This window comes from Spinacia oleracea, chromosome 2 (assembly GCF_020520425.1).
Source record: "Spinacia oleracea cultivar Varoflay chromosome 2, BTI_SOV_V1, whole genome shotgun sequence".
Taxonomy (NCBI): domain Eukaryota; kingdom Viridiplantae; phylum Streptophyta; class Magnoliopsida; order Caryophyllales; family Amaranthaceae; genus Spinacia; species Spinacia oleracea.
Genome location: NC_079488.1, coordinates 99,669,222 through 99,694,349, shown reverse-complemented (window position 1 = coordinate 99,694,349; position 25,128 = coordinate 99,669,222). Strand labels below are relative to the sequence as shown.

The window sequence follows — 25,128 nt, the reverse complement described above, 5'->3', positions numbered from 1 at the left end:
TGATATTTAGAAAACATATGTTGATATGAATCTAACATTAATTTGCATGACTACAACTTTCTTACATATGAATCACAAAAAATGACAAAAGTTGTAGTGTGAATAGTGTAAAAACCAAATGGTGCAATATTTACGGAACAGAAGAAATATACAAAGTTCTTTAAGACATAACATCATTTATTTACGGGTATGATCATCTCCCTACTCTCAAAGTTTCTAGCCCGCTAACTCAGACCGGGTTGACCCGTGCGTAATTCCGTCCCTATAAACACTTCATCTTATCTTCCAAACAAAATAAAAATTTACTGTATGATTTATGGGGTCGTGGTTTATTATGCTTTTGTTGTTTTATACTATTATGTAATAATGCAATATTCCTCACATGAAAATGAAATCTTGTTGTCATTGTAACTTTTATTTTGTAATTTTGCAAAAACATAAAGCCAATACAAAAAATCAAGACTTGCAAAAATTGGCACGCCGATTGAATTCACTCACTCAATCAAGCAGTCAAATTTTCCCTAAAATAAAAATAATGTAGCAGTCAATTTTCTCAACAAACAAATCCATACAATGGTCTCAATCCAAACTCAAATCCAAAACACCTTCCTCCATTATTAGCCTTTGCCCTTTGGTAACATCACTTTCCAAAAATCCAATATTTATCGACCCATTTATCTTAATTCTCCTGATTTGATTTAATCTAGTTGATCTAAACTTATTTCTTTATACGAAATTACGAAATATGATCTTATCTGATATGATATGATATGATCAGATTATATAAAACTAAGAACTTAAATAAAAAATATTAATGGGTTGAAATTTTTAATATAATGCCGTAGCATTCTTATTCGAAATTATATGATTGTATTGCTATTGTAGACAAATGAAATTCAAAGAAAGTAGATACTTCCTAGTATCATTCTACTTGCATCATTTGATCAACTTTTATTGCGAAAGTTAAAATGACGCAAGTAAAATGAAAATGTAGAATTAAATTATTACAAATATAAGTTCGATTATGACAATACTTAACTTGAATATAAACCAACAAGAACAACAATAACCGTAATAGCTAAGAAGTTTTCTAATGTGGTTTAAACTTATTTATTCTGCTGATTTAAGTAATACGACCTTATAATAGAGTGAACTAATTAATAATCTACACTTACGAGTTACGACTTACGAGACTTCCGGTAACAAGTTAGCCAAATAGTCTGGGTCTGATTATTAATCCGTTCCTCCAAGGTGTAATTGTCTCCATGAAAAGATGTGTAGCACAAAGAAGGGACATTAATGGGGTCCATCTACCCCACAATGGACGGAATTCTTCCTCTTTCTCATACTGGAATCTCAATCACTGATCCAACCCCACCTTCATTCTTTTCTTTTTTTTAATCTTTTACTTTGTTTCTCCTCCATTCTTCTGCTCTGAGACTGAGAATGAACACATGACCACCTTCTTCCTTCTTTTGTAGCTCCCATGAATAAATAAACAAAGTGAAAATCAAATCAAACCATAATCAAAGGTAAAGATTTTATTTATTTATTGCTTATTACTTATTTTAAAGAAAAAAGAGAAAAGCAAAAGGAGCTTGTTTGTGTTTTAGGTACTGTTTGTGTGAGAGTTTATAGTAGCAGTACCCAACACAACAACTTCAGCTTTTCCTTTTTCTTTGTTTACATTCACATTCTTGTGTTTTCCCTTTCTTTCTTTCTTTAGACCCAAACAGGCCTCTATTCCCTCCCCAACTTCAATTCCAACTCCTACTGAGTGGGTTTGTCTGTATTTCTCTAAAAAAAATCCAGGCTATCAACTGGGTTGCTGTAGTCTGTAGATCCACATTTCGTGCGCAGAGCAGCAATTTCAAGGGTTTTGATGTATGCTAACTTCACTTATTACTGATTAGACTTGATAATTTTGTTTGGTTTCTGCTAATTTTGTAATTTTGTTTGATGATATTTTCTAGGTTTTTGTTTCTGGTTTTAATATTTTGTCAGCATTTTGGGATTTTAATGTATACCCACTTCACTAAACACTAACTAAGCTTCATAATTTTGTTTAATTTCTGCTAATTTTGTGGGTTTTTGTTTCTGGTTTTGATATTGTGTCACCAATTTGGGTTTTTAGTGTATGCCTATGCCCACTTCTCTAAACACTAATTAAGCTTGATAATTTTGCTTAATTTCTGCTAATTTTGTGTTTTTGTTTGATGGGATTTTCTGGGGTTTCAAATTTGTGTCAGCATTTTGGTATATTTTTCTTTTTTCCTGCTGTTTTCGTGGGTAATTGAATTGTGACCTAATATAATCAGAGAATCTGTCACTTTTTTCTTCTTTAAGGAATCCCGGGTTTTGCTTTTTTTTGCTTATATTGTTCTTTCTGCAGGGTGATATTCATAGTATATTATTATGTCATGATTGTTGCTCAAGTTAAGTATTTGATTGCCTCCTCCTACGTTGCTTTAATCAGTGTTCTTCGATTGCGCGTTGGAATTCAAAGTTCTATTTCACTTATTAGAGTTGGATGTGTGGGTTTTGTATTAAGTACATGGATTGACATAACTAACTGAAGTAAGTAAATCTAGAAGTTTAGGTGTGTTATCAAAAAATATCTTCCCATTTTTGTGTTTGGATTTTCATATAGCTTTTCGCATCGCAAGTTACATTGCTAGTTTCTCAGTGTGATTTTGTACAGAATCTGGTTGTTTTTAACGGCACAATGAGGGTGGAATAACTAGTCACGGATATGTGCCATAATTAGCCAATATCCTTCTCAAAAAGGAATTTAAAACGTGATTACCTTTGAAGTAAGAAATGTGCAGTAAATCTTTCTTTAGTTTGATGTATTTAAAGCAAAATTTGTTGCCATATGCAGAGCTGGTTTTGCGGTTGGAGTTGTTTGTGATGGTATTTGCTCATCCGATATGGAGAAGATCCCAGAAATGAAGTCACTCCCAGTTTACTTGTCTTCTGCCAGTCTAATAGTAGGGAATAAGGTGATTTCTGCTAGAGAACAGTTGAGTCGATCCAAGGGACGAGATGCTCAGGACTTGGATTTTCCCGTGCCCACAAGGCCATGGAAAGGAAATATATCTCTGCAAGAACAGGACGATCTGATGTTGGATGTTATCACATCGAATCATAGTGCTGATTCTGTTGATGATGGTGTTGGCTCAACTTCTTTTTCAGGGGCTAGTCATCCTCCTGAACCCGTTGACACCGATTTAATGAGACCAGTATATGTGCCTATCAGTCACAACAAGTCAGATGCAGGATCCTTGGTGAAGAGTATGTCGGCAAAGGGTCCTTTTATTGATGATCTTTTGATCCAGGTCCCTCCGAGGAAACCAAGCTCAGTTGTCCTCTCTCCTGCTGAAAGCTTGGTGGAAGAACCAAATGAGCAGAACGCAATATCTTCTCCATTTTTGGTCCCTCGTGCATCACAGAATACCGAGGCCTCTCTCCCTCCAGATACAGATGAAAAGGAATGTGTTTGGGATGCTTCATTGCCGCCAAGTCCGTTTAGTAGTATTGACAGTACTAGTGTAGCCAGATCTATGAGCATTGCTAATAGTTGTGCAAGCACGTATAGGAGTGATGGAATTACCAGCGATGGAATGCTAAGCTTTGAAAGGAATTGTGAGAGTGCAAAATACAGTATTCGAGGTGGAGACTCACTTGAAAGTGCAAAAACTAGCATGAGCCGAGCAAGTGATAGTAGTGGCCTTAGTGATGATAGTAATTGGAGCAACCTTACTGGAAGTGCTAATAAGCCACATAAAGGGAATGATCCTAGATGGAAGGCTATACTAGCCATCAGAGCTCGGGATGGAATGTTGGGTATGAGCCACTTTAGGCTACTCAAGCGACTTGGTTGTGGTGACATTGGAAGTGTGTATCTGTCTGAGCTGAGTGGGACCCGCTGTTATTTTGCTATGAAGGTAATGGACAAGGCATCACTTGCTGCTAGGAAGAAATTAACTAGAGCTCAAACGGAAAGAGAGATTCTGCAACTGCTTGATCATCCATTTTTGCCGACTTTGTATACACATTTTGAGACTGATAGGTTTTCCTGTTTGGTCATGGAGTATTGTCCAGGAGGTGACCTTCACACTTTAAGACAACGCCAGCCAGGAAAACATTTTTCTGAGTATGCAGCAAGGTACGGTTCACAACTTATGTGCATTTGTCTGTTGTGTTAAATTTTATTTTTGCTACCAGAATGATATCGTGCTATCATTTTTGCTCCGTATGATAATCATATGCTGCTGGTAGGATTTCGTGTATAAATTCAGATGCGTTTCTTCTTTTATACAAATAACATTGCCTGGTGGTGCTCGTGTTTTGAGCTCACTTCAGTATGATTTAGCAGTTAAGACTTTTCATTGGCTCAATAGCAGTGCTTGGGATGTGGTGGCTTTGAAATTGAGGTCCAGTGACTGTATGAGCTAATCTTGTACAATTCCTTGTCGTAAAAAGACTAAAAGCAATGCATGTGGAGGTTATTACCTAGTTTATAGCAACATACTTAGTAGTAATTAGAGTCCATCATCTACGGTCTTCTTTATTGAAAGATTATTGTTATAGCTGATGAGTTTTTAGGATGTTGCCTGTGAACTACAATGGGTCAGTATGTTAAGTTACTCTTCTCTTTGCTCACATTGTAGCATATTTTCTGCTTTCCCTTGTATTGTTATTGATTGTTATAAAGTTGGTTGAAGGGACTTGATCGGTACCAAATATCCATGAATCTGATATAACTTGTTTTATCTTGTTCGTGAAAATGACTAGTGATATTGTGAGCACTGAGCAGAATGGTTCTTGTATTTGTTTCTCACTCTGTTCCCTTTTTCCCTCCTTTCAAATAGGTTTTACGCTGCTGAAGTGTTGTTGGCTCTTGAGTACCTTCACATGCTTGGAGTTATCTACAGAGACTTAAAACCAGAAAATGTCTTAGTTCGTGATGATGGGCATATAATGCTTTCCGATTTTGACCTTTCCTTGCGTTGTACCGTATCTCCAACCCTAATAAAAACTTCATCTGATTCTGGCCCTCAAAATGCATTCTGTGTACAGCCAGCTTGTATTGAGCCTTCAGTAGTTTGCATCCAACCTGCATGTTTCCTTCCTGGAATTTTTCCTAAGAAGAACAAGAAAAAAACCAGACAACTTAAAAATGAGCCTGGATTTGTATCCAGAACTCTTCCTGAGCTTCTTGCCGAGCCAACCCAAGCACGATCCATGTCCTTTGTGGGGACCCATGAATACTTAGCACCAGAAATTATCAAGGGAGAAGGTCACGGAAGTGCTGTTGACTGGTGGACTTTTGGGATATTCTTGCATGAACTACTCTACGGTAAGACCCCCTTTAAAGGGTCGGGAAATCGTGCCACTCTCTTCAACGTTGTGGGGCAGCAACTGAAGTTCCCAGATTCTCCAGCAACAAGCTATGCAAGTCGGGATTTGATAAGAGGATTGCTTGTGAAAGAACCACAAAACAGGCTAGGAGTGAAGAGGGGTGCCACTGAACTCAAGCAGCACCCATTCTTTGAAGGGGTTAACTGGGCTCTGATACGTTGCAGCACACCTCCAGAGATACCGAGACCAATGGAAATGGAGTTGCCAGGTAAGTTTGGGGCGGTAGATAACACAGCTGTTGGTGGTGGTGGTGGTGGTGTTGGTGGTGTTGGTATGGGTATGATGGGTATGGGTACGGGTACGGGTACGGGTATGGGTAGTGTCAGTAAAAGAATGGCCAACACTGAGACAAAGCCAGGCGGCGGTAAATATTTGGATTTTGAATTCTTTTAGCTAGTGTACGGGTAATGTTTACAGGACAAACTGAGGCTGTATTTTGGTAGATGGTTGTATTGCCCTGTGAAAAATCTGCATGCACATGTTTTGGCAGTGCATTTTGAGCAAGAAAACTAGTTAGGAACATTCCAATGCCATTTCATCTGGAAATCCTTAGTATTTATTTTTCAGTTAGATCATACTTCTACATCATCTACATGGTAGATAATTATAATACCAATGTATACCGAGTAGACGACTACAGACTGTCATCAGTTCATTTCTATCATGCTTCGTTATGTTGCTGCACATGCTTTCGGTTGGAATTAGAATTAGAATATAACATAACATGAACCTGAGATCAAATGATTGACTAAAAAACTTTGGTGGAATTTGACGTTAAAAGGTTGTCCTAAGAAGTAAGAAGGATGGAAATGGAAAATCATATGCTATCTTATGAAGAGACTTTGGATATTTGGAACCACCCCAAATATATTGCCTTTTACTCCCTCCGTCCCGGAATACTTGACCTGTTTTCCTTATCGGGCCGTCCCTTAATACTTGACCTGTTTCTAAAAATGAAAATATTCTAACAATATTATATTATTTCTCACTCCACTCCTATTAACCCACCTACCCCCTACTCCATACAAAAAATAATTAAAAATTCAACCCCTACTCTCCCCCAACCCCACCTCTTAACCCACCTCCCACTAACTACATTAAAATAATACCCCACTATCAACTACTACCTATTAAATTAAATAAGTCAATTCAAGTCCCTTAAACTCTGTGCCGGTCAAACCAGGTCGAGTATTCCTGGACAGAGGGAGTACTAATTTAGCACGACATATTTTGTCCGAAAAATTATTCGACAACGCTTCTTATCTCATCAAAGATTAGACACGAGAAGCGACTACTTCGACATAGTTGTGGTAAATAAATACTGCTAATACGCTTATATGCGGGCTCACCTTGTAGCGACAACAAATAGCAGCTTAAGTTATCACAATACATAGTCGTTGGCTTCTTCCCACAAACGTAAAATGCTTGTAATTTGGTAAAATTTGGATCTTAATTGGGTTTCTACCCCATTACCTAAGTGTAATATCAATTAGTCTAATAATTAGATAAAAAAACAAATACCATCATGAAAATTACAATTTTTTTTGGGAGTATTATTAATTACTCGTAAACATAATTTGAAAAACGAATATTTTTAGTAAAATAAATTTTATTTGGATTTTGTTATTTGTGACTGAGAAAATAATGATATACAAATGGAAAAATAACGACAAATTCAACAGTAAAATTTTGTACTTTAATAGTGTTATACGGAGTACATTGTACATATAATACAAAACCTAACAATGATTTTAGTAACGCAAATGTGATATTTTAGTAAAACCTTCGTGTGGAAATGAGGTGTGATATCTTGGATCAAACTATACACTTTCACAAGCTAGTAAACTAGTCCAGATCCTTATATGATTGGTATCCGATAATCAAGAAACAAACAAGTCAAAAAAATTTGGAGACAAAGTAATAGAAGTCTAAAAAAAAAAATTCTTTTGCATGAACTTTTAAAATAATAAAGTGATATGAATTTGTTACGATAGACATACGGCGTACGGAGTTTATATGTTAATATATATTGTAATATCCTAGATATGTTAGGTTACCAAATTAGCCTTCCATTAGCCTTCCCTCTGTAATATATATACGATGTGAATTAATGAGAAAGGACGAGATTGAACATTATTTGTCATGGTATCACGAGCCTAGGTTGAAAAACCCTAATTTTTTTTTCCGCCACTTTTGGAGTGCGTGAGTTGTTCATCACTCAATGGACGATGATGGGGGGAATAACACGAAGATGGTGATCGACCTTGATTACCATCTAGGGTCAGGAGATGGCCCTGGGATCGTTATTACGCCTATCAAATTGAGAGGGGCAGTGAATTATGACGAATGGGCTAAGGCCATCCGACGTTCGATGATTTCGAAATTCAAGTATGGTTTTATTGATGGTTCCATTCAAGAACCGACGAAGGATGTGACAAAGATGAAGCACTGGATCGCGGTAAATTCAATGGTTGTGTCGTGGATAACCAACACCATTGACGAGCAGTTACGGTCCACCCTTGAAGATTTCGATGTCGCGCAGGAGTTGTGGAATCACCTGAGGACACGTTTCTCGGTGGTTACAGGTGCTAGGGTCTGCCACATTAAGATGGCCTTGAGTGGATGTACACAGACTGTGACTGAGAGTGTCACTGACTACTATGGGCGTCTGTCCAAACTGTGGAAGGAGTACGTCCAGTATGCTAGAGTGCCGCGGTGCACGTGTTCGGGTTGTTCATGTAACATTGCCAAACAGGTGGGAGATATTCGTGCCGAGGACCATCTACACTTATTCCTGATTGGCCTTGAGGACCACTATGAGGCCATTCGGGCGCAGTTATTGGCTCAAACTCCATTGCCTTCGTTGGATGAGGCGTATAAAACGGTCATCAACACCGAGAACATGCGTGCCAAAGGAGGTAAAGTGAAGGAAAGTGTGATGGCTTTCAAGGTTGAGTCCAAGGTACGATCGAGGTACGGGGATACGAGTGAGAAATTTTGTCACCACTGTAATCGTGAGGGGCATGAGGAGGCAAGTTGCTACCAGTTGATAGGATTTCCGGACTGGTGGGATGAGAAGAGGCGCGGGGGAAGGGGTCCTGGCAGAGGTGGTCGTGCTCCTGTACGGGGAGGTAGGGGGGGACGATCGGCATCAGCTTCTACGGGGACAGTAGCCCGTGCAAACGCTGTGAGTAGCACTGCTGTGGGCAGTAGCAGTGTTTCTGGAGTAGGCGCAGGAAGTGAGGGGGCTGCCACAGTAGCAGCACATGGCCTGGTGGGTGTGTCAAGCGAACAAGTACAGCAGATTGTTGATATATTGTCTAAACCCACACCTAAGTTACAAGGTAATATAGATATGAGATGGATTATTGATACCGGAGCTTCTAACCATGTGACGGGTGATATTTCGATTTTGAAAAATATCAAAACATCAGGAAATTGTCAAGTTGTGTTACCGGATGGTCAGCCGGCAAATTCAAATCAATATGGTTCCGTAATATTGGAGGGTGGTTTAATTCTAGATAATGTTTTATTTGTGCCTAAATTGACCTGTAATTTAATTTCCGTGACCCAATTAAGTGACGAATTAAATTGTTCTGCTCAGTTTACTAACAAAATATGTGTTATTCAGGACCGCACGACGAGGATGGTGATTGGCGTGGGTGACCGACAGGACGGACTATATTTTTTCCGGGGCGTTCCGCGAGTACGGGTGTTTGCTGTCGAATGTGTGGTTGATTTGTGGCATCAACGAATGGGACATCCGTCGGAGAAAATATTGCATTTACTCCCTCCTGTGAGTAATACTAGTAGGAAGAATAATAAAGTTTGCGATGTATGTCCGCGTGCAAAGCAGTGTAGGGATAGTTTTCCAATGAGTGATAGTTGTGCTAGCAGAATGTTTGAATTAATTCATGTTGATTTATGGGGACCTTATAAGACACCATCGTCTTGTGGAGCAAAGTATTTTTTGACTATTGTTGATGATTTTTCTAGGGGTGTTTGGATTTATTTAATTAGAAATAAAACAGAAGTTGAGTTCATGTTTCTTAATTTTGTTGCTATGATCAAACGCCAATTTAATCACGTCATCAAGATTGTGCGAAGTGATAATGGGACTGAATTCAATTGTTTGCAAGGCTATTTTTTTAAACATGGCATGTTATTTGAGTCGTCGTGTGTTGGAACCCCTCAACAGAATGGGAGAGTCGAGCGTAAACACCAACATATTTTAAACATTGCCCGCGCATTGCGTTTTCAAGGAAACTTGCCTAAAAGATTTTGGGGGGAGTGTGTGATGGCGGCTTGCTATTTGATAAATCGTACACCCACTCCGATTCTCAATAATAAGACGCCCTATGAAATGTTGTTTGGGAAACCGCCTTCTTATGTGCCCATTCGTGTTTTTGGATGTTTGTGTTATGCTTATAATCAAAGGAGTAAAGGCGACAAATTTGAGTCCCGGAGTAGAAAATGTATCTTTCTTGGTTATCCGTTCGGCCAAAAAGGGTGGACATTATTTGATTTGGAGTCCCGTGAGTTTTTTGTCTCCCGTGATGTGAAATTTCATGAGCACGTTTTTCCTTATGCGGTTGCTTCACATGGTTTGGTTGATGTGGAGTATACTAGTGGCGTGCTTGAGGGTGTATGGGATGATGAGAGTAGCTATGATCATTGGGGTTTGGGGGTTGGGGCTGCTGTTCCTGCAGGGAGCACAATGCAGCAGCAGCAGGACCACGCAGCAACAATAGTAGGGCAGAGTGAGGGAGTGCAGGGTGAGGCGCAGGGCGCTGGGAATGAGGCGCTGCATGATGCGCAGGGAGAGGCGCAGGGAGAGGCGCATGGGGCGCTGCATGATGCGATGGGCGAGGCTCATGTGTCTGCTTCCTCTCTTCCTGCTGTCGTAGTTGATTCTGCACTTGGGCAGCCTGCTGCTACTGCAGTTATGGAGCAGTTACCGCAGTATGTTCCGAGTGTTGTGCGGACAGAAGTGGTTGGGTCCAAGAATGTGGAGTCGAGTGATGGTACGGGAGGTACGAAGATGACGGAGGAGAGTACGGAGTTGGGGAGGGGGAAGCGTACAAAGTTTCCGTCTTCAAAGTTAACAAACTTCGTAACGCACACAATAAGAAAAAAATATAGTCCTCCTGAAGGCTCAGCTACAACAACATCCTCCTCAGGTACTCCTTATCCTATCACATATTTTGTTAATTTTTTCGTCAAAACACAGAAATTTTATTGCAGCATTACAGGAAGAAAAGGCACCTAAAACATTCAAACAGGCTATGCAACATGAGGGTTGGAGGAAAGCAATGGCAGCTGAGATTGAGGCACTTGAAGAACAAGGTACTTGGACATTAGAGAATTTGCCTGCAGGAAAGAAGGCGCTTGGTAGTAAATGGGTTTATACTGAGAAAAGAGATGAGGACGGTAATCTGCTTCGTTTAAAGGCCAGGTTAGTTTGTCTGGGTAATCATCAAGAGGAAGGGTTGGATTATAATGAGACATTTGCACCAGTGGCAAAAATGGCGACAGTTCGGACTTTCTTAGCAGTTGCAGCTGTTAAAGATTGGGAGGTGCATCAGATGGATGTACATAACGCATTTTTGCATGGAGACTTAGAGGAAGAGATTTATATGAAGATCCCCCCTGGATTTCAGAAGAATAATTCTGAGAAAGTGTGCAGGATGCGAAAATCATTGTATGGTTTGAAACAGGCTCCTCGGTGTTGGTTTGAGAAGTTGTCTACGGCACTGAAGCACTATGGATTTCAACAATCATTGTCCGATTATTCATTGTTTACTCTTTCCAGGGGTAAGTTGCAGTTGAGTGTGCTTATTTATGTTGATGATATGATTATCGCAGGGAATAATAAATTTGCACTTGAAAGTTTTAAAGCATACTTAAGTGAATGCTTTAAAATGAAAGATCTTGGTGCTTTAAAATATTTTCTAGGCTTGGAGGTGGCTCGTAGTAGTCATGGATTTTACATTTGCCAGAGAAAATATGCTCTGGACATTATTTCAGAGACTGGTTTGTTGGGTGCAAAGCCTGCTGATTTCCCGATGGAGCAAAATCATAAACTAGGGCTGGCAGACGGAGCAGACTTAGCAGATGGTGAGAAATATAGGCGCTTGATTGGGCGTTTGATTTATTTGGCTGTTACTCGGCCAGATTTGGCATATTCCGTACATATTTTGTCACAGTTCATGCAGGCACCGAAAGAGGAGCATTGGGAAGCGGCTCTAAGAGTGGTACGGTACTTGAAAAAGTGTCCGGGCCAAGGTATTTTACTTCGTTCTGATAGTGCCTTGCAGTTGGAGGGATGGTGTGACTCGGACTGGGCAAGTTGTCCGTTGACTCGTAGGTCGTTAACTGGTTGGTTTGTCCTACTCGGTATGTCTCCGGTGTCTTGGAAGACCAAGAAACAACATACAGTTTCTCGCTCGTCTGCAGAGGCAGAATATCGTTCCATGGCTGCATTGACTTGTGAATTAAAGTGGTTGAAGCAACTACTACTGGATTTGGGAGTCTCACACAAACAAGGTATGAGTATGTTCTGTGATAGTCAGTCTGCGTTACATATTGCACAGAATCCAGTGTTCCATGAGCGGACGAAGCATATTGAGTCGGATTGTCATTTTATTAGGGATGCAATCAAGGAAGGGATTATCTGCCCTTCGTATGTGTCAACGAAGGTTCAGTTAGCAGATATTTTCACTAAAGCGTTGGGGAAGGCACAATTTGAGTGGTTTCTGAACAAGATGGGCATTCGAGATCTTCATGCTCCACCTTGAGGGGGGATGTTACGATAGACATACGGCGTACGGAGTTTATATGTTAATATATATTGTAATATCCTAGATATGTTAGGTTACCAAATTAGCCTTCCATTAGCCTTCCCTCTGTAATATATATACGATGTGAATTAATGAGAAAGGACGAGATTGAACATTATTTTTCAGAATTTGACCATGAACTTGAGCTTCACATGATCCATGCATAAAACACAAGAATACAAGTCTAATCCGATCTAAACTCGAACCGCAAATCCAATCCACAATTGACCATAATCTGAGGTACGTCCAATTCGGAGTTAACCCGAACCCGAGTATCACAGATCCAAACTTGAACCGAACTCGAAATTTATCCCATCCAGACATGGCCCCTATCCGCAGTGGACTGGTCAAAATTGTAATTGAATCCGACATACACCCAACCCAAACGAAATTATTACCATTTTAACCTAACCCGAGATTGACCTAAACAAAAATTACTTGATTCAAATTCGAAACAATATTCTCGGAATAGATCCGTATTGACACGAGTAGAAACATTTACCCGACATTATCCGATTTCTTGGAGACCCATACCATTTATAACCTAATAGATGACCCGATTTGACAACCTTGAGCAAATCATCACCCCCTTCACCCCGAACATGGCGTTTCATATTTTAGAATGGACCACCAAAGAGATTTCAATTTTCCATAATATCAACTTGTTAATAGTAAATGTCAATTAGTAGTTTATTAATGTTTAGAATATATGTTCTAACTCGTACAAGGTACTAATTAACACCTAACAATGCATGGTCATTCCAAATTGTTTTAAGGCCGAACATCCAACGGTGTTGTAAAGTGGATTCTCTCTCTTTCTTATGGGTCCAGCCCATGCCCATAATTAACACAATTTCTTTTCCTACAATATGTAAAAACAACAAAGGAATGTAATGGGGTCATGTTTATCTTCATATAACTGTATAACACCTTGATGTTATTTTGTTTGCAAGTAGAAACAAGCATGCCTTAGCCTTATTATAAGATAAATGCTGTCAAAAATGACCACTAAACCAAACTGTGAACAAGAATAAGGTAAAACATACAGTATTACAAAGGCACTAATAATGGAAAGGTGAAAGATTGTACCTAACAATTACTCTCTTACAGAATTCCAGATTTGAGAGGTTTATGCTGGTTTTTTAAGTGTCCAAATTTGAGACAAAACCTGATTCCTTAAAATAGTGTTCACATATATACTCCAACATGTGTAAGATTATTGGCATTTTCCTCTGACACTCTGCATATCTTCGATTATCTGATATAATACACATTCCACATTGTTTACCTCCTGCATATATTAAGTTAACTAAGCTGGTAAATGGTTGTAGCCATGTAAGCGCAAGCGAGTTGTCTGCTTTAAGCAGACGAACCATATCCTCTCACCAGGTTGAAGATGGTTTCATAACATGGTGTAATGACTGTAAACACAAGATTCCATAATTTTATGGAATTGAACCTCGTCTACATTATCATCCATGTGATTAATACTCCCGGTCTTTATAAAATTATAACCCATTACACCCAATGCCCCAATGGGGAGATGCAATCATGCAATACAAATGCATATCTGAACAAAAAAAATTCAGTTCTTTTCCAAGCTCTGACATAATATATCCAGAATAAATTACAGTCACAAGCCAAAAGATTACAGGACAAAATGATTGGTAGAGAAGTGGAAGGTTCATTTATTGATTAAAATATTTGAATAATTTATGTAAAATTCCCAGAGAAAACAAACATAGTAATAATGTAAGCAGTTTCCTGTACAAAGAGGGCAATTTCCTATCCCTCAACCAATATCAAAGATGATCAACTTTCAAAATTCCACATATATCTACAACAAAGAACTACAGACAACAACCCCCACAAGGAGAAATAGGTAATGCTAAATAAACAGAAGGGACACAGCCAAAAAAATCCCAGCCCTCCGAAAGCTTAACCTTACCGTAAATCCAAAAAATATCCCCCAAAAAGGTCAAAATCGAGATCAAGAGTTACGTCTTTCTATTTTATGGCGTAAGAACGGGTACACACTGCTTCAAGTCCCTCCACGAATAACAAGGAGAAACTCGTTAATGACTGAAACACTCCCGGCAACCCTGTCTGTATATTGTTCAATGTCATTGCTCTAGTCACTTCCACTGCTTTAGCATGTTTCATCATCTCGTCTTCTACTCGCCTTTGGCAAGCTTGGAGCTCCGATTTTTTCTCGGAAAGTGGATCACGCGCGTCAAGTGCCTGCCCGTTGTCGGGTCCTGTATCCGGAAAACCGAGGCCTACCATAGAATAAGAGTTGTAGTACTTCTTCTCAAGGGTTCTGACAGCCGAGGATTTCTTCTCGAGTTCTTTTGATATTGTCTCTGTTCTTTTTTGGATCTTAAATTCCTCAGTTTGCTTGGCTGATATAACATGCACAACATTAACAAAGCTTTTCATGGCTTCTGAAGTAACGGTATCAGGAAGACGGTCAAGGGCATTCTTCCATTCGTCGAAAAAAGGATATGCATCCGAGTGCTCCGGCATCATGTTTGATGATTCTTGGTCAACAGGAAGGAGGGTTAGCTTGAACCAACCATAAAGATTACGGATGAACTCCCGTTGGAATTTAATAAGGCGGCAGAAACTTGAGTGCCAGGCAGAGACAGCTGATTCTAAGTCTCGAGTTGCTTGCCGATGAAGTTCAGAGGTTGATTCCCCTTTTGCTAAACGGTTTATGAGACCACGTACTTGCTGTACAATTTGGTTCTGAACTTCATGGAACTGATTCATTGATCTCCACATGTACATCATCCTGCATTCACCAGAGAGGAATTATTTTACATTAAACCAATTTATTGAACTTCAACTGCTGGGGATACAATTTCAACTTACAGGTAACAATATACAAGTTTTTCAATGTTTTGATCAAAGATTTAGTAAAATATTTTACTTCCATCCATTTCTAACCAGTAAAGTAAGCTAGTGAAGTTCAAAAGTCTAGCAGGCAAGCACAGTCTATAAAGAAGAAAATGACATTCAAGCATACTTGGTAAGGTAAATATGTTTGTATCTTCCTAAACAGCCAATAAGTTCAAAACACACATTGCCAACTTCAATATGATGCATTTAAAATATAACTCCCACTAAATACTACGATGGCAACAAAGCTAAACAGGAACCCCACTGATCTTAAGGGAACTAAGCCATTAGCAGAGAACGGTCCAAAAATTTCACCACGGAATCTATTATATGTTTGCAATCTATCTACTCAAACTGGTTAGCTCCTTTAACCAAAGAGACGCAACGCACAGTGGGGTCGATTTTCAATGATCTTCACCATTTTGATAGATCCATTTGACAATCATACTAAATTGTAATATGGTTAAAGATTTGCATAATCTTTAGTCTTTACTGATTCATGACAATGACAACCTGGGCCCTGCAATGCTATTTCAGTACTGACAGAACATTATTAATCAATAAAAATGAATATCCTTCTCAATCTGCTCAAACAGTTCAAATATACTGAATGAAGATGGTGTATGACACAAGATTAAACTCTAATTAAATCCAGATCTTACTGTAAGTGTTACGTAGGCCCCACATCAATTAAAAGCAAGCAAACCAACAGCAAGCAATACAGTCACTTTAACAATATGAAATCCTTTTTAGATTAGCCAGAAAAAAACAAGGGTGGGTCCAGATACAATAAAAGCAATCTACCAAATGCCACAACATTAATCATATCAATATATCAAGAATGAACTTGTATATAAGCCTAAAGGGACCATTTCATGAGTGAACTACTGTAATTGCTACAAGGGCGGCCAAATAGGACAACAGGACACCTACAAGAGGGTTGCAAGTTGCAAAAGCACATGTGTGTATGTGTATGTGTATGTGTATGTATGTTTTTCTTTTTTGTAGTTTTGCCAAGCCACTTGCCCAAAAATCCTTCTTCCGCAGTAGTTCCTTCTAATTTCACATCTATGTTGGGCAGGACTCGGAATGAAATGATGCAGGCGGATAATTGACAGACTTAAATGAGGAAGTCTAAAATTGGATAAACTGTTTTAAGGGGCATCGAACTTCACTATTATTTCTCTACCAACCAAAGGAATGCAAGGCCACCCTGGTACCAACGGAACTGAGATTTAAAGTTTCAAAACCATAAAGGCTCAGAGTGAATTTGTCTGGCAGGGAAAGTAATGGAAAGGAGAAGGCTGATCTAAGGATAGCGTAGAAAATGACCATACGGTGAACGCATTCCAATATAAGATGGGGAATCAGTAAGGTGGGGCAGTTGTGGTATCATAGCATTTAAGTAGACTAGTTAGTAGGTCGAGCCAATGAGCCATAATACAACACTAATTCTGGATGAAGATATCAAATTAAGAAATTTTACAAACAACAATAGACTCAATTCTCAATCAAATAATGCTTACCCGTGACAGAGTTCAACCAGTTGTGGGATAAGATCACTGTCCCTGAGACCAACAATGGCAGATGATGTCGTATTGACAGCTTGTGAAGTCACTATAATTAGAGACTGCAATCTCTTAATTGAAGTCTTTGTTTTGTCTAACTTAACTTCATCGCCTTTGTATTCCTGACTCTGAAGTGTTGCCAATTTCTTCTCATGCTCAATCTTCACACCTTCTCTAGCCTGCAGCTCATATAAAATTGATCAGAATTGCATCCACATCTAATGCAACAAAACATAACTAATATATATATCGGAGTATATATATATATATATATATACAAAACCTCAACTCATTTTTCCAGCATTAGGTTTCTTGATTAAAATACTTCATGAAGATTACAACCAATAATCACAAAAACATAACTCTGAAACAAGTCTTCTCATTGTTCTTACAGCATGTTTCAAGTGAGATCATAATTAACCATAGCAAACCAGCATTGCCGGCTGAACAATCCACATTTGAACATAATGAACGTCTCCACAATCCATTATCTTTTCCTCTTCTCCACTCTTAACATCCTCGCAAATATTTACGCAATTGGTTGGAATTGATCCACTATGAGATTCATCAAGATAACACTCTAGTAACAACAGTAACGTCAACCGACTAGTTCACAATCACGGCCCACCTTTATTCTTTGGTGTGTGAAACAACTATAAGTATAAAAGTAATACTTCCCCTGTGTCATTCTGACTGACCTATTTGACAAACTTGGATATCAAGAATAGTTTAAAAGAACCAATTGAAGTAAATGGTACAAATGAATCATGTTTTAAAGGACATAGATAATTAAACTGGGACATAATAACTGGAAATCGGCCGAAAAATGAAGTGGAACTGTCTAGAAACTAGAGGGATTACAAATTCTTTCTTTGAGAGTCTCCAATTGGAAGGGACCATTGCCTAAATGGAGTGAACTAATAAAAAGGTCTGGTTCACAGCACACAAAATAAAAGAAGTTAATGCAAAACTACGAGAACCACTCCCATCTTATCAATTTGTTTTAGCTTGAAAATAAGAACTGAAAGACAATTAGATGGGATCAGAAAATGGATACTTTAAGAAAAGTGGGATCTCAAAATGTCAGTATCACAATCAAGTGGCCATTACTATTAACTCTCTCAATCAGAGATCCACACAGGGGTGAGAAAAAAAGGAGTACATAAAAAATTTCCCCTTACTGGAACTTTATCAAAAGGCCAGAAAAAAAGGCAATGATAAAAATAGATGTAGTATAGTTGATCAATAAAGCAAAATTTTCGAGAAAAAATCACCTTAACTTCTTCGTAAAGCTTCTTTTCCCACGCCAGAAGGCGTTCCAATGTTGAGCAAAGACTCTTAGAACCTCCGGTTGCTTCCAACGCACTGGTATCAAGCCGATACTTCACAGCTAGTGGAGGCTTCGAAGTCCAGCTTGAGCTCAAGGTACTCAACACCCCACTTGAATGATAAACAGTTTCTGCAACATCCAACAACAACAAAAGTAAATGCCTAAATCCATAAAACTCATCAGACGATGAACTCATTCAATTCTAACATCACTAGCTATTCATCATTCTACAGTACTGTTCTATGTACTCTACATTCGGAACTCAAACTATATCAACCAGAGGATGAATTGATTCAAATATCCACCAATTACTCAAAAATCCAATTACAGTTCACCATCATGTATAAATTTTTAACAATAAATAGTACCCATATTCAATCAAATCTATTCCAGATCACAGGCAACAATATGATTCTGTAACAATTATACAAATAAAAAACGTCAGTTCATACTGCTAATACAATGTCAACTAAATTGTTTCAATTCATAAACAGGTGTAAAAATTGGCTCAAAACTACTTATACTCTGGATCACAGGAAATAACAAGCAACGATAATATGTTATTTGAACATAAAGATGCAAAGATAGGAAGATCATACTCTTTATTTGTCGAAAACTGCGATCAAGCTGAGCTCTACCAGACTCTAACATCTCAGAAACCTGATCCCCAGAAGCAGCAGCTTTTTCAAAATACTCCTTAAGTGAAGCAACAATCTCCTGAAGATCTTTATGCCTAACCACAATCCTCATCTCTTCACTCCCACAAACTTCTCTCCCATTATTCTTCCAGCTCCTCGAAGACGAAGCACCATCCTCGGACCGCTCCTCCACCTTCTTCAACGGCGGAGGCATCCCAACGGGCTCGCTCCGGACCGAGGAAGACCCGAAATGTGACCGTGTTCGCAGCTCGGAAATCTCCGATCTCGTTTCCCTCTCATCATCCCCATCATCCTCCTCTTCATCAACATCGTCTGAATCCGAGGATGTTGTGCTGTAATGATCACCCCAGTCACTACAGTGAACCTCCTCCCTCTCACTCTCTCTTTCTCTCTCCTCCCTTTCATCCTCATCGCCCAAATGACGAGTCTGCCCTTGGTTGTAATCGCGGCGGTGGTTGTGGTGGCTGAACACGGTTTCGCTTTTGGTGGACCCAGGGTGGTTTTGGTGGTTGAACACGGTTTCACTTTTGGTGGAACCAGGGTGGTTGTGGTGGCTGAACACAGTTTCGCTTTTGGCAGAGCCAGGTTGGAAGAATTCGGAATCAGGCGGCGAAGGCGGTGGGTAGAAATTATCCCAATTCCAAACGGAGGATGTCTGAGAAGGGGTAGATGCGTAATTGCAATTCGGCACACCGACATACGTCGTTTCAGCTGAAAAGTCAAATTTCCCGGCGAAAGACTTCGGCGTCGAAGACGAAACGCTCGAATCCGATAAAATATGCGGCAATTTCGGACCCTTTCTTACCCTCCCTTTTTCGCTAACATTACCGGATTTGACACTGGAAGAAGAGAGTATATGGGGGAGCTTCGAGCTTGCGACTGTCGGAGAAAACTCCGGAGGCGGTGGTGGCGGAGCATGGCTGAAGGGGATAGTTTTGATTGGCGGAGGGGGGTTAGGGAGATGGGTGGCGGTGGAAGAAGAGGAGAAAGACGACGGGGATTTGGGGATGAAATTGGAAGGTATGCGAGTATTATTACTTTGGGAATGGTTAACGAGGACGGAAGGGGTCGAGGGGGATACGACGAGGAGAGGTTCACCAGCGGCGAAGTCAGAAAGAGCATCGCCGGTGACGCGGAGGGAGCGGCAGTAGTCTGCGTGTGCGGCGGCAAGGTGGTGGCGGGAGAAGACGGCGTCTTTAATGAGTCGACGGCGTTCTTTGCAGCGGCGGACAGTGTCTTCGTTGTCTAGTTTAGAAGCTGTGCACCCCATTTTCGGAGAGATAAATTAGGCAGGTTCAGTGGTGGCTGGTGTTGGTTGCGACGGATTTCATGGTGGTTGGTTGGTTGGTATTGTTTTGGAGAGAGAAAGAACGGTTGAAGGAAGAAGGAAGAAGAATTAATGAGTAGAGTGGAGTACTCCGTTGTAGAGTAGCCAACTAGCCACTACTGCTACTGGTAATAAACTAATAAGTGATAACTGCTGCTTTTCTTTTTAGTTTTCTCTTTCTTTTTTTTAATTAAAAAAAAAAAGGAAAATACATGTCTTAAAAATACGTTGATAGGACGTGTCTTAATTTCTTATTAATTTCTTATTAATTTCCCCAAGAAAGTTCTAAGTATTAATTTCTCCTTTTTCTTAAAGCACGCGAAACTGAATCTCTATTCTATAAAGGAACAGCTGAGGTTACTTTCGTAATTAAACTTTTCGTGTCCCCAAAGTAAATGACAAAAATACCCTCACACCCTTCCCATTTCGTTGGTTATCGGCTTATCGCTGAGCCTCTCCCTCACTTTTCTCTCTCTTCACTTTTCCCTCAGCAAACAGCCGTTTCTAGGGTTAGAGAGCCCCAATCTCATACTCTGTCTCCAGACCGGCCTCCTGTAAGCCTCCGTTCATCCAGTCGTTGTCGCCGCCGCCGCAGCCTGCTATGGTAGTCAGTTGGTTGTTGGTGTTGACAAGTTTTGTTGTCGTCATTAGTGTTGTAATTTACTTTCATCGCTGAAGGATCGCCACCGTCACATCTTTCGCCGGATTTCGGTTCTACTGTCGACGGTTATGCTGCTGGTTGTGGTTGATTGTCTTCGTGGCAGCTTTGCTTATTTATTCTCCTCAGGTTTATTTCTCGCAAACCAGTTTGATGATTAGGTATGTTTTACGCCATTAATTTTGATATGGGTGTTGTTTTTTGAGTTTCGTATTTTGCATCTGGACATGTAAATTAATCGAATTTTGGAGAAATTTGATTCTTGATTTTTCCAATTTTGTGTTTTAAATTAGCTGATGTCAAATTGCATTTTCACTGTTTTGATTTCGGAGGTTGATTTGGGAAATATCCAGTGAAATTTATGGGTTACGGTTTCCATCATTCCGTTGCGGATGACATATTAGCTATAGGGCTCTAATTTCATTTTTCGTAGTAATATCTGCTTGAATTTGAAGAAATGAGGCTAAATTATTCTTCAATGTGCATTGACATTTGACATTTTCATCACTATAAATATGTTTGCAGCAATTATCATCTTAAGGAGCTTCTTAGTTTTGACTTCTGAGATTCTAATTTAATAGAATGAGTCGGATTATGCTGAGGTCAGTGTCAGCCTCAAACTATATAATCGAGCTCAAGCCTAGCGAGGCTGAACTGATTGTTCTTTGTTTGTTATTTTACTAAAGTTGTGATTTTAAGGTTTATTAAAGTTTCCTGGAAACAACTCCAACTCTTACTGTAGCAGCACTCAAACAACAAATAATTGTGGATTTTAGAGGCAGAGACACAAATCAAGCAAACCTCATACTGACTTACTCCATTTTTATATAGTATGTCCTTTGTGGGTAACCTTTGCTGAATAGCTACCCAGACTAAAAACATGTGCTTTGGTGATGCCATTTTCTACCAGACCACCTGAACCCAGTTACACCTATGGACTTGCTGACTTAGGAGGTCATAGCAATTCTTAATAGAGAAACTGCTACCAGGACCAGATTGATTAGGCATAATCACGCCTTTAACTATATCTCTTAATACCACATACCTTCTTCCGATACCAACGACTTTTCTTTGGTGGTTGGTATGTCCACCTGTTCTTTGGTGGTTGGCTGTTCTTTAATATTTCATCAATGCCGAACTCTTTTTTGTTTTTAGTTGTTGATTAATTAATTTCATTGATATAATCATTTTAGTGCTGGCTTTATGGATTTTTTCGCAATTTGCAAGTAGTTATGTTGGTAGATGAGGAAATTATTGTATGATCTCATCTCTGATGTTGCAGTTTTAAGAATGTTGCAAAATATGAAAAGTGTTGTGTTGTATATCTTCGATTATGCTTTGAAGTTTTCGATTGGTTAGCATTAGATAGCGAGTTCGTTTTCTAATTGGCTGAATTGATGTGTGTACTTGACTGAAATGCTGCTGTAATTTGGCTCAGGATTTTATTGGAACCAGAGAAGTAGGGGAGTTTCTTAGTGGTGCTTTGGCTGGGGCTATGTCGAAGGCGATTTTGGCACCTCTTGAAACCATAAGGTCTGCTTTCCCTCTGAGTCATCTTCATTGTTTTTATCATCTTGGATATTATTCGTATATTGCATCTACACAACCTTGAAATTTGCATCATATAATTCCACAATTATCAAGAGGGAAATTCAATCTCTATTCAATTAAACCTGTAAACGAGCTTAAATTTTTCTCCATTTTAATGTGATAATGAAGTCAGAAGCTTAATTGGACTTGATGAATCCCAGATTAGAAGGGTCATCCAAATTGAATGCAACTTCTATTGTTTAATGTCGATGAAACCCAAAAACCCAAAATTGAGCTTCTTCAGGGCATAAGACTTTCTGGGTCTGATATAATCTAGCGCTATATCAGCGTGTCCTGCGTTCTTATGCATTCGCTTGAATCTTATAATTCAAACTCTGAGGCAAGTTTTTGTTAGTGATGAGAATGTGATTAGGATTCTTAGGTCGACCTATCAATGTCCCTTCGTGAATTCTACGTGAATGTGTCTGATGTCTGATGTCTTAGGGATCGTCTGGATCTTTTAAATCAGATTTTACATCAGTTTTCTAATCTCCCTCCTATTTCTGATGGTAATTGAGATCTTTTTCTCATTTTTATTATGAATTTTGATTCATTATAAAAGAAGATGAACTATCTTATGTGTACATTGACTATCAGTCAAGTTGGGTTTATTTTATTTGGAGATGTTTCTTATATTTACTTGGAGGTGTTTCGTATATTGGTTCACAAAAGAAATTGGTTCACAAAAGTTTTCGCTTGACTAAAGCTTTCGCTTTGGCAGTCTGAGTTCTGTTGGTGATCCTCTTCGCTATTTCATTTGGTAAAGAAAACACAATCCCTTCCCTACCAGAAGTGCATTGCTTATTCTTCTTCCCACTATTTACATAACTACAGTTGTGACTCTACAATTAATAATTTAGCATTTATTAAAACTATCTAATACAGCATTGTGAGTCTTACCAGGTTTAACACTTTCAAGAGAATCTCAAACTGAAGCAAAGCCAAATCGGTGTAGCAGCCTCAATGACTGCAAATTAGAGTTGTCCATGTGTGAACAGAATCTGCCAGTGTCATAAAACCAGGGTGGCAGAAGAAGCTTATTCATAGATACCATCTCAACTAAATGACAATGCCAGACTTCTATGTTATGGAGACTGTAAATGCAAACAAACCGAAGTTGAAGCAGTCTATCAAACCCTAGATTTCCCGCCTCCAGTCGCTGTCTTCGCTTCTTCTCCTTCCCGCTGCTCTTCTCCATCTCCGCGATCCCCTTTTCCCTCAATTCTCTGGATCTGACTTCGGAGTCTCCTTATACAAGTATGAATTTATGCATCTTTTTTTGTTAATCTGATTTCAAAATTTTCATATAATACTTGAATTGATCGATTTCAATTAATTTTGTTCTTGCACAGGTAACAGTTTAGCAAACTGAACTATTTTTTTTAGGGAAAGCAAACTGAACTATTAGCATTACTGTTGTATATTGTTGAAGTGTGGATGTTAATGCAGTATCTGTTTCTGTTGGGACAACTCTTTTGCAAATGTATGCAAAGTTTGGTGAAGCAGACCCATCTCCGCTACTATTTGACCAGCTTCATCCAAAGGATCTTATTGCTCGGACTGCAATGATATCTGCTTATTCTCAAAGTGGGTACACGAGTGAGGCTCCCAATATATTTAAGCCATATGCAATTAGCAAACAGAAACCTAATGATATCACTTTTTTCAGTTGCTATTTAAATAGGGATGATGTATAATTTTCTTTTGTCAGTTGCTATTTAAATAGGGATTACGTATAATTTGTCTTTAGATGAACTTTGTGAACAGGTTTTTTGGCATATTAATTTTGGTCATTAGTTGTAATAAAACAATTTAAAGTTCTGATATTATCTCGCACGCATCGCGTGCATATAAGACTAGTTTCAAAATAATAAAAGATCTTGATTTTGTATGAACTTAACTTATCTTATACTTCCTCCGTTCTTATTTACATACACAATTGAATTTTCGACATTATTCATACAAGCCTTTTTGACTTCTTTTTGTGATTTATACTTAAGAAAAAAAATATAGTCGTGTGAGGTTTTATTAGATTCGTCTCAATAAATATTTTTTAAATAAATATTTTTCATAATTTTTTCTTATCCATAATTGAAGATATTAATGTTTGAAATCGTACATTGGCTAACGTGCCAAAATAATTGTGTGATTTAAAAAAGAACAGAGGAAGTATGAGTTTATTTTATCTGAAATAAATCTATTTGTAAAAATGTTAATGTACTCCCTCCATTTCTTTTTGATCTTCCTGTTTCTATAAATGTCGTTTCTATTTGATCTTCCTGTTTCTATTTTGGGACATGACTTTTTACCATAAATTTCCCCACCATCCCTTATTTAATTCATTCACATTTCCCTATTCATCCACCCAACCCCACTTTTATGATTTTTTATTAAAATATCTTCTCTCTCCTTCATTTCTTTATTACTTTCTTTATTTATTTATTATTTTCTCTTACACCCAATCATTACTCTTACACCCAATCATTAAAAGATTCAAATTTCTTAATTTCCACCCAAAACTCCAAACAGGAAGATCAAAAAGAAACGGAGGGAGTACTCCGTAACAAAAAAAAACTTATTTTATGAATTTAACTAAACTTGTCTTAACTTAATTATTTTGCCTGAAAAAAATCAAAATAAGACGTAAAAAATAGAGCCTTAGAGTAAGATTAGCGCTAGTATAAGCTAAGACTTCCACGTCATCTTTTTTATAAATTTTTATTTATTTTCAATTAATCAGATTCTTGTTGAGACCCTTTCAGACTTACTTAATTTTTCCACTTCACCCCTCATACTCATTCAAGACTCCTCAAACTTATGAAAATAATAAAA

The 25,128-nt window shown here is 38.6% G+C and overlaps 2 protein-coding genes and 1 long non-coding RNA gene across 6 annotated transcripts; 2 read left to right on the top strand and 1 right to left on the bottom strand.

The window, feature by feature from the left end:
- Positions 1-1,145: 1,145 nt before the first annotated feature.
- On the top strand, positions 1,146-6,108 carry LOC110803920 (serine/threonine-protein kinase D6PKL1). 3 transcript variants are annotated; one of them, XM_056837462.1, is made up of 4 exons: positions 1,345-1,532; positions 1,813-1,884; positions 2,882-4,168; positions 4,875-6,108. In XM_056837462.1, the coding sequence occupies exons 3-4, from the start codon at positions 2,931-2,933 to the stop codon at positions 5,815-5,817; spliced, it is 2,181 nt and encodes a 726-aa protein (XP_056693440.1). In that variant the 5' UTR covers positions 1,345-1,532; positions 1,813-1,884; positions 2,882-2,930; the 3' UTR covers positions 5,818-6,108. The 3 variants fall into 3 exon arrangements, with proteins under 3 accessions (XP_021865155.1, XP_056693440.1, XP_021865156.1); XM_022009463.2 differs by lacking the exon at positions 1,813-1,884 and having other exon boundaries at positions 1,146-1,532; XM_022009464.2 differs by having other exon boundaries at positions 1,345-1,884.
- Positions 6,109-13,927: 7,819 nt separating this feature from the next.
- LOC110803931 (nitrate regulatory gene2 protein) lies at positions 13,928-20,184 on the bottom strand. The gene is made up of 4 exons (XM_022009479.2): positions 18,662-20,184; positions 18,007-18,191; positions 16,691-16,911; positions 13,928-15,057 (listed from the first exon to the last, which is right to left on the bottom strand). The coding sequence occupies exons 1-4, from the start codon at positions 19,989-19,991 to the stop codon at positions 14,271-14,273; spliced, it is 2,523 nt and encodes an 840-aa protein (XP_021865171.2). The 5' UTR covers positions 19,992-20,184; the 3' UTR covers positions 13,928-14,270.
- A 19-nt stretch (positions 20,185-20,203) lies between these two features.
- LOC110803941 (uncharacterized) lies at positions 20,204-24,198 on the top strand. 2 transcript variants are annotated; one of them, XR_008928347.1, is made up of 4 exons: positions 20,204-20,867; positions 22,145-22,239; positions 23,200-23,553; positions 23,649-24,197. It is a non-coding gene; the product is annotated as an uncharacterized lncRNA (long non-coding RNA). The 2 variants fall into 2 exon arrangements; XR_008928346.1 differs by having other exon boundaries at positions 23,200-24,198.
- The last annotated feature ends 930 nt before the right edge of the window (positions 24,199-25,128 follow it).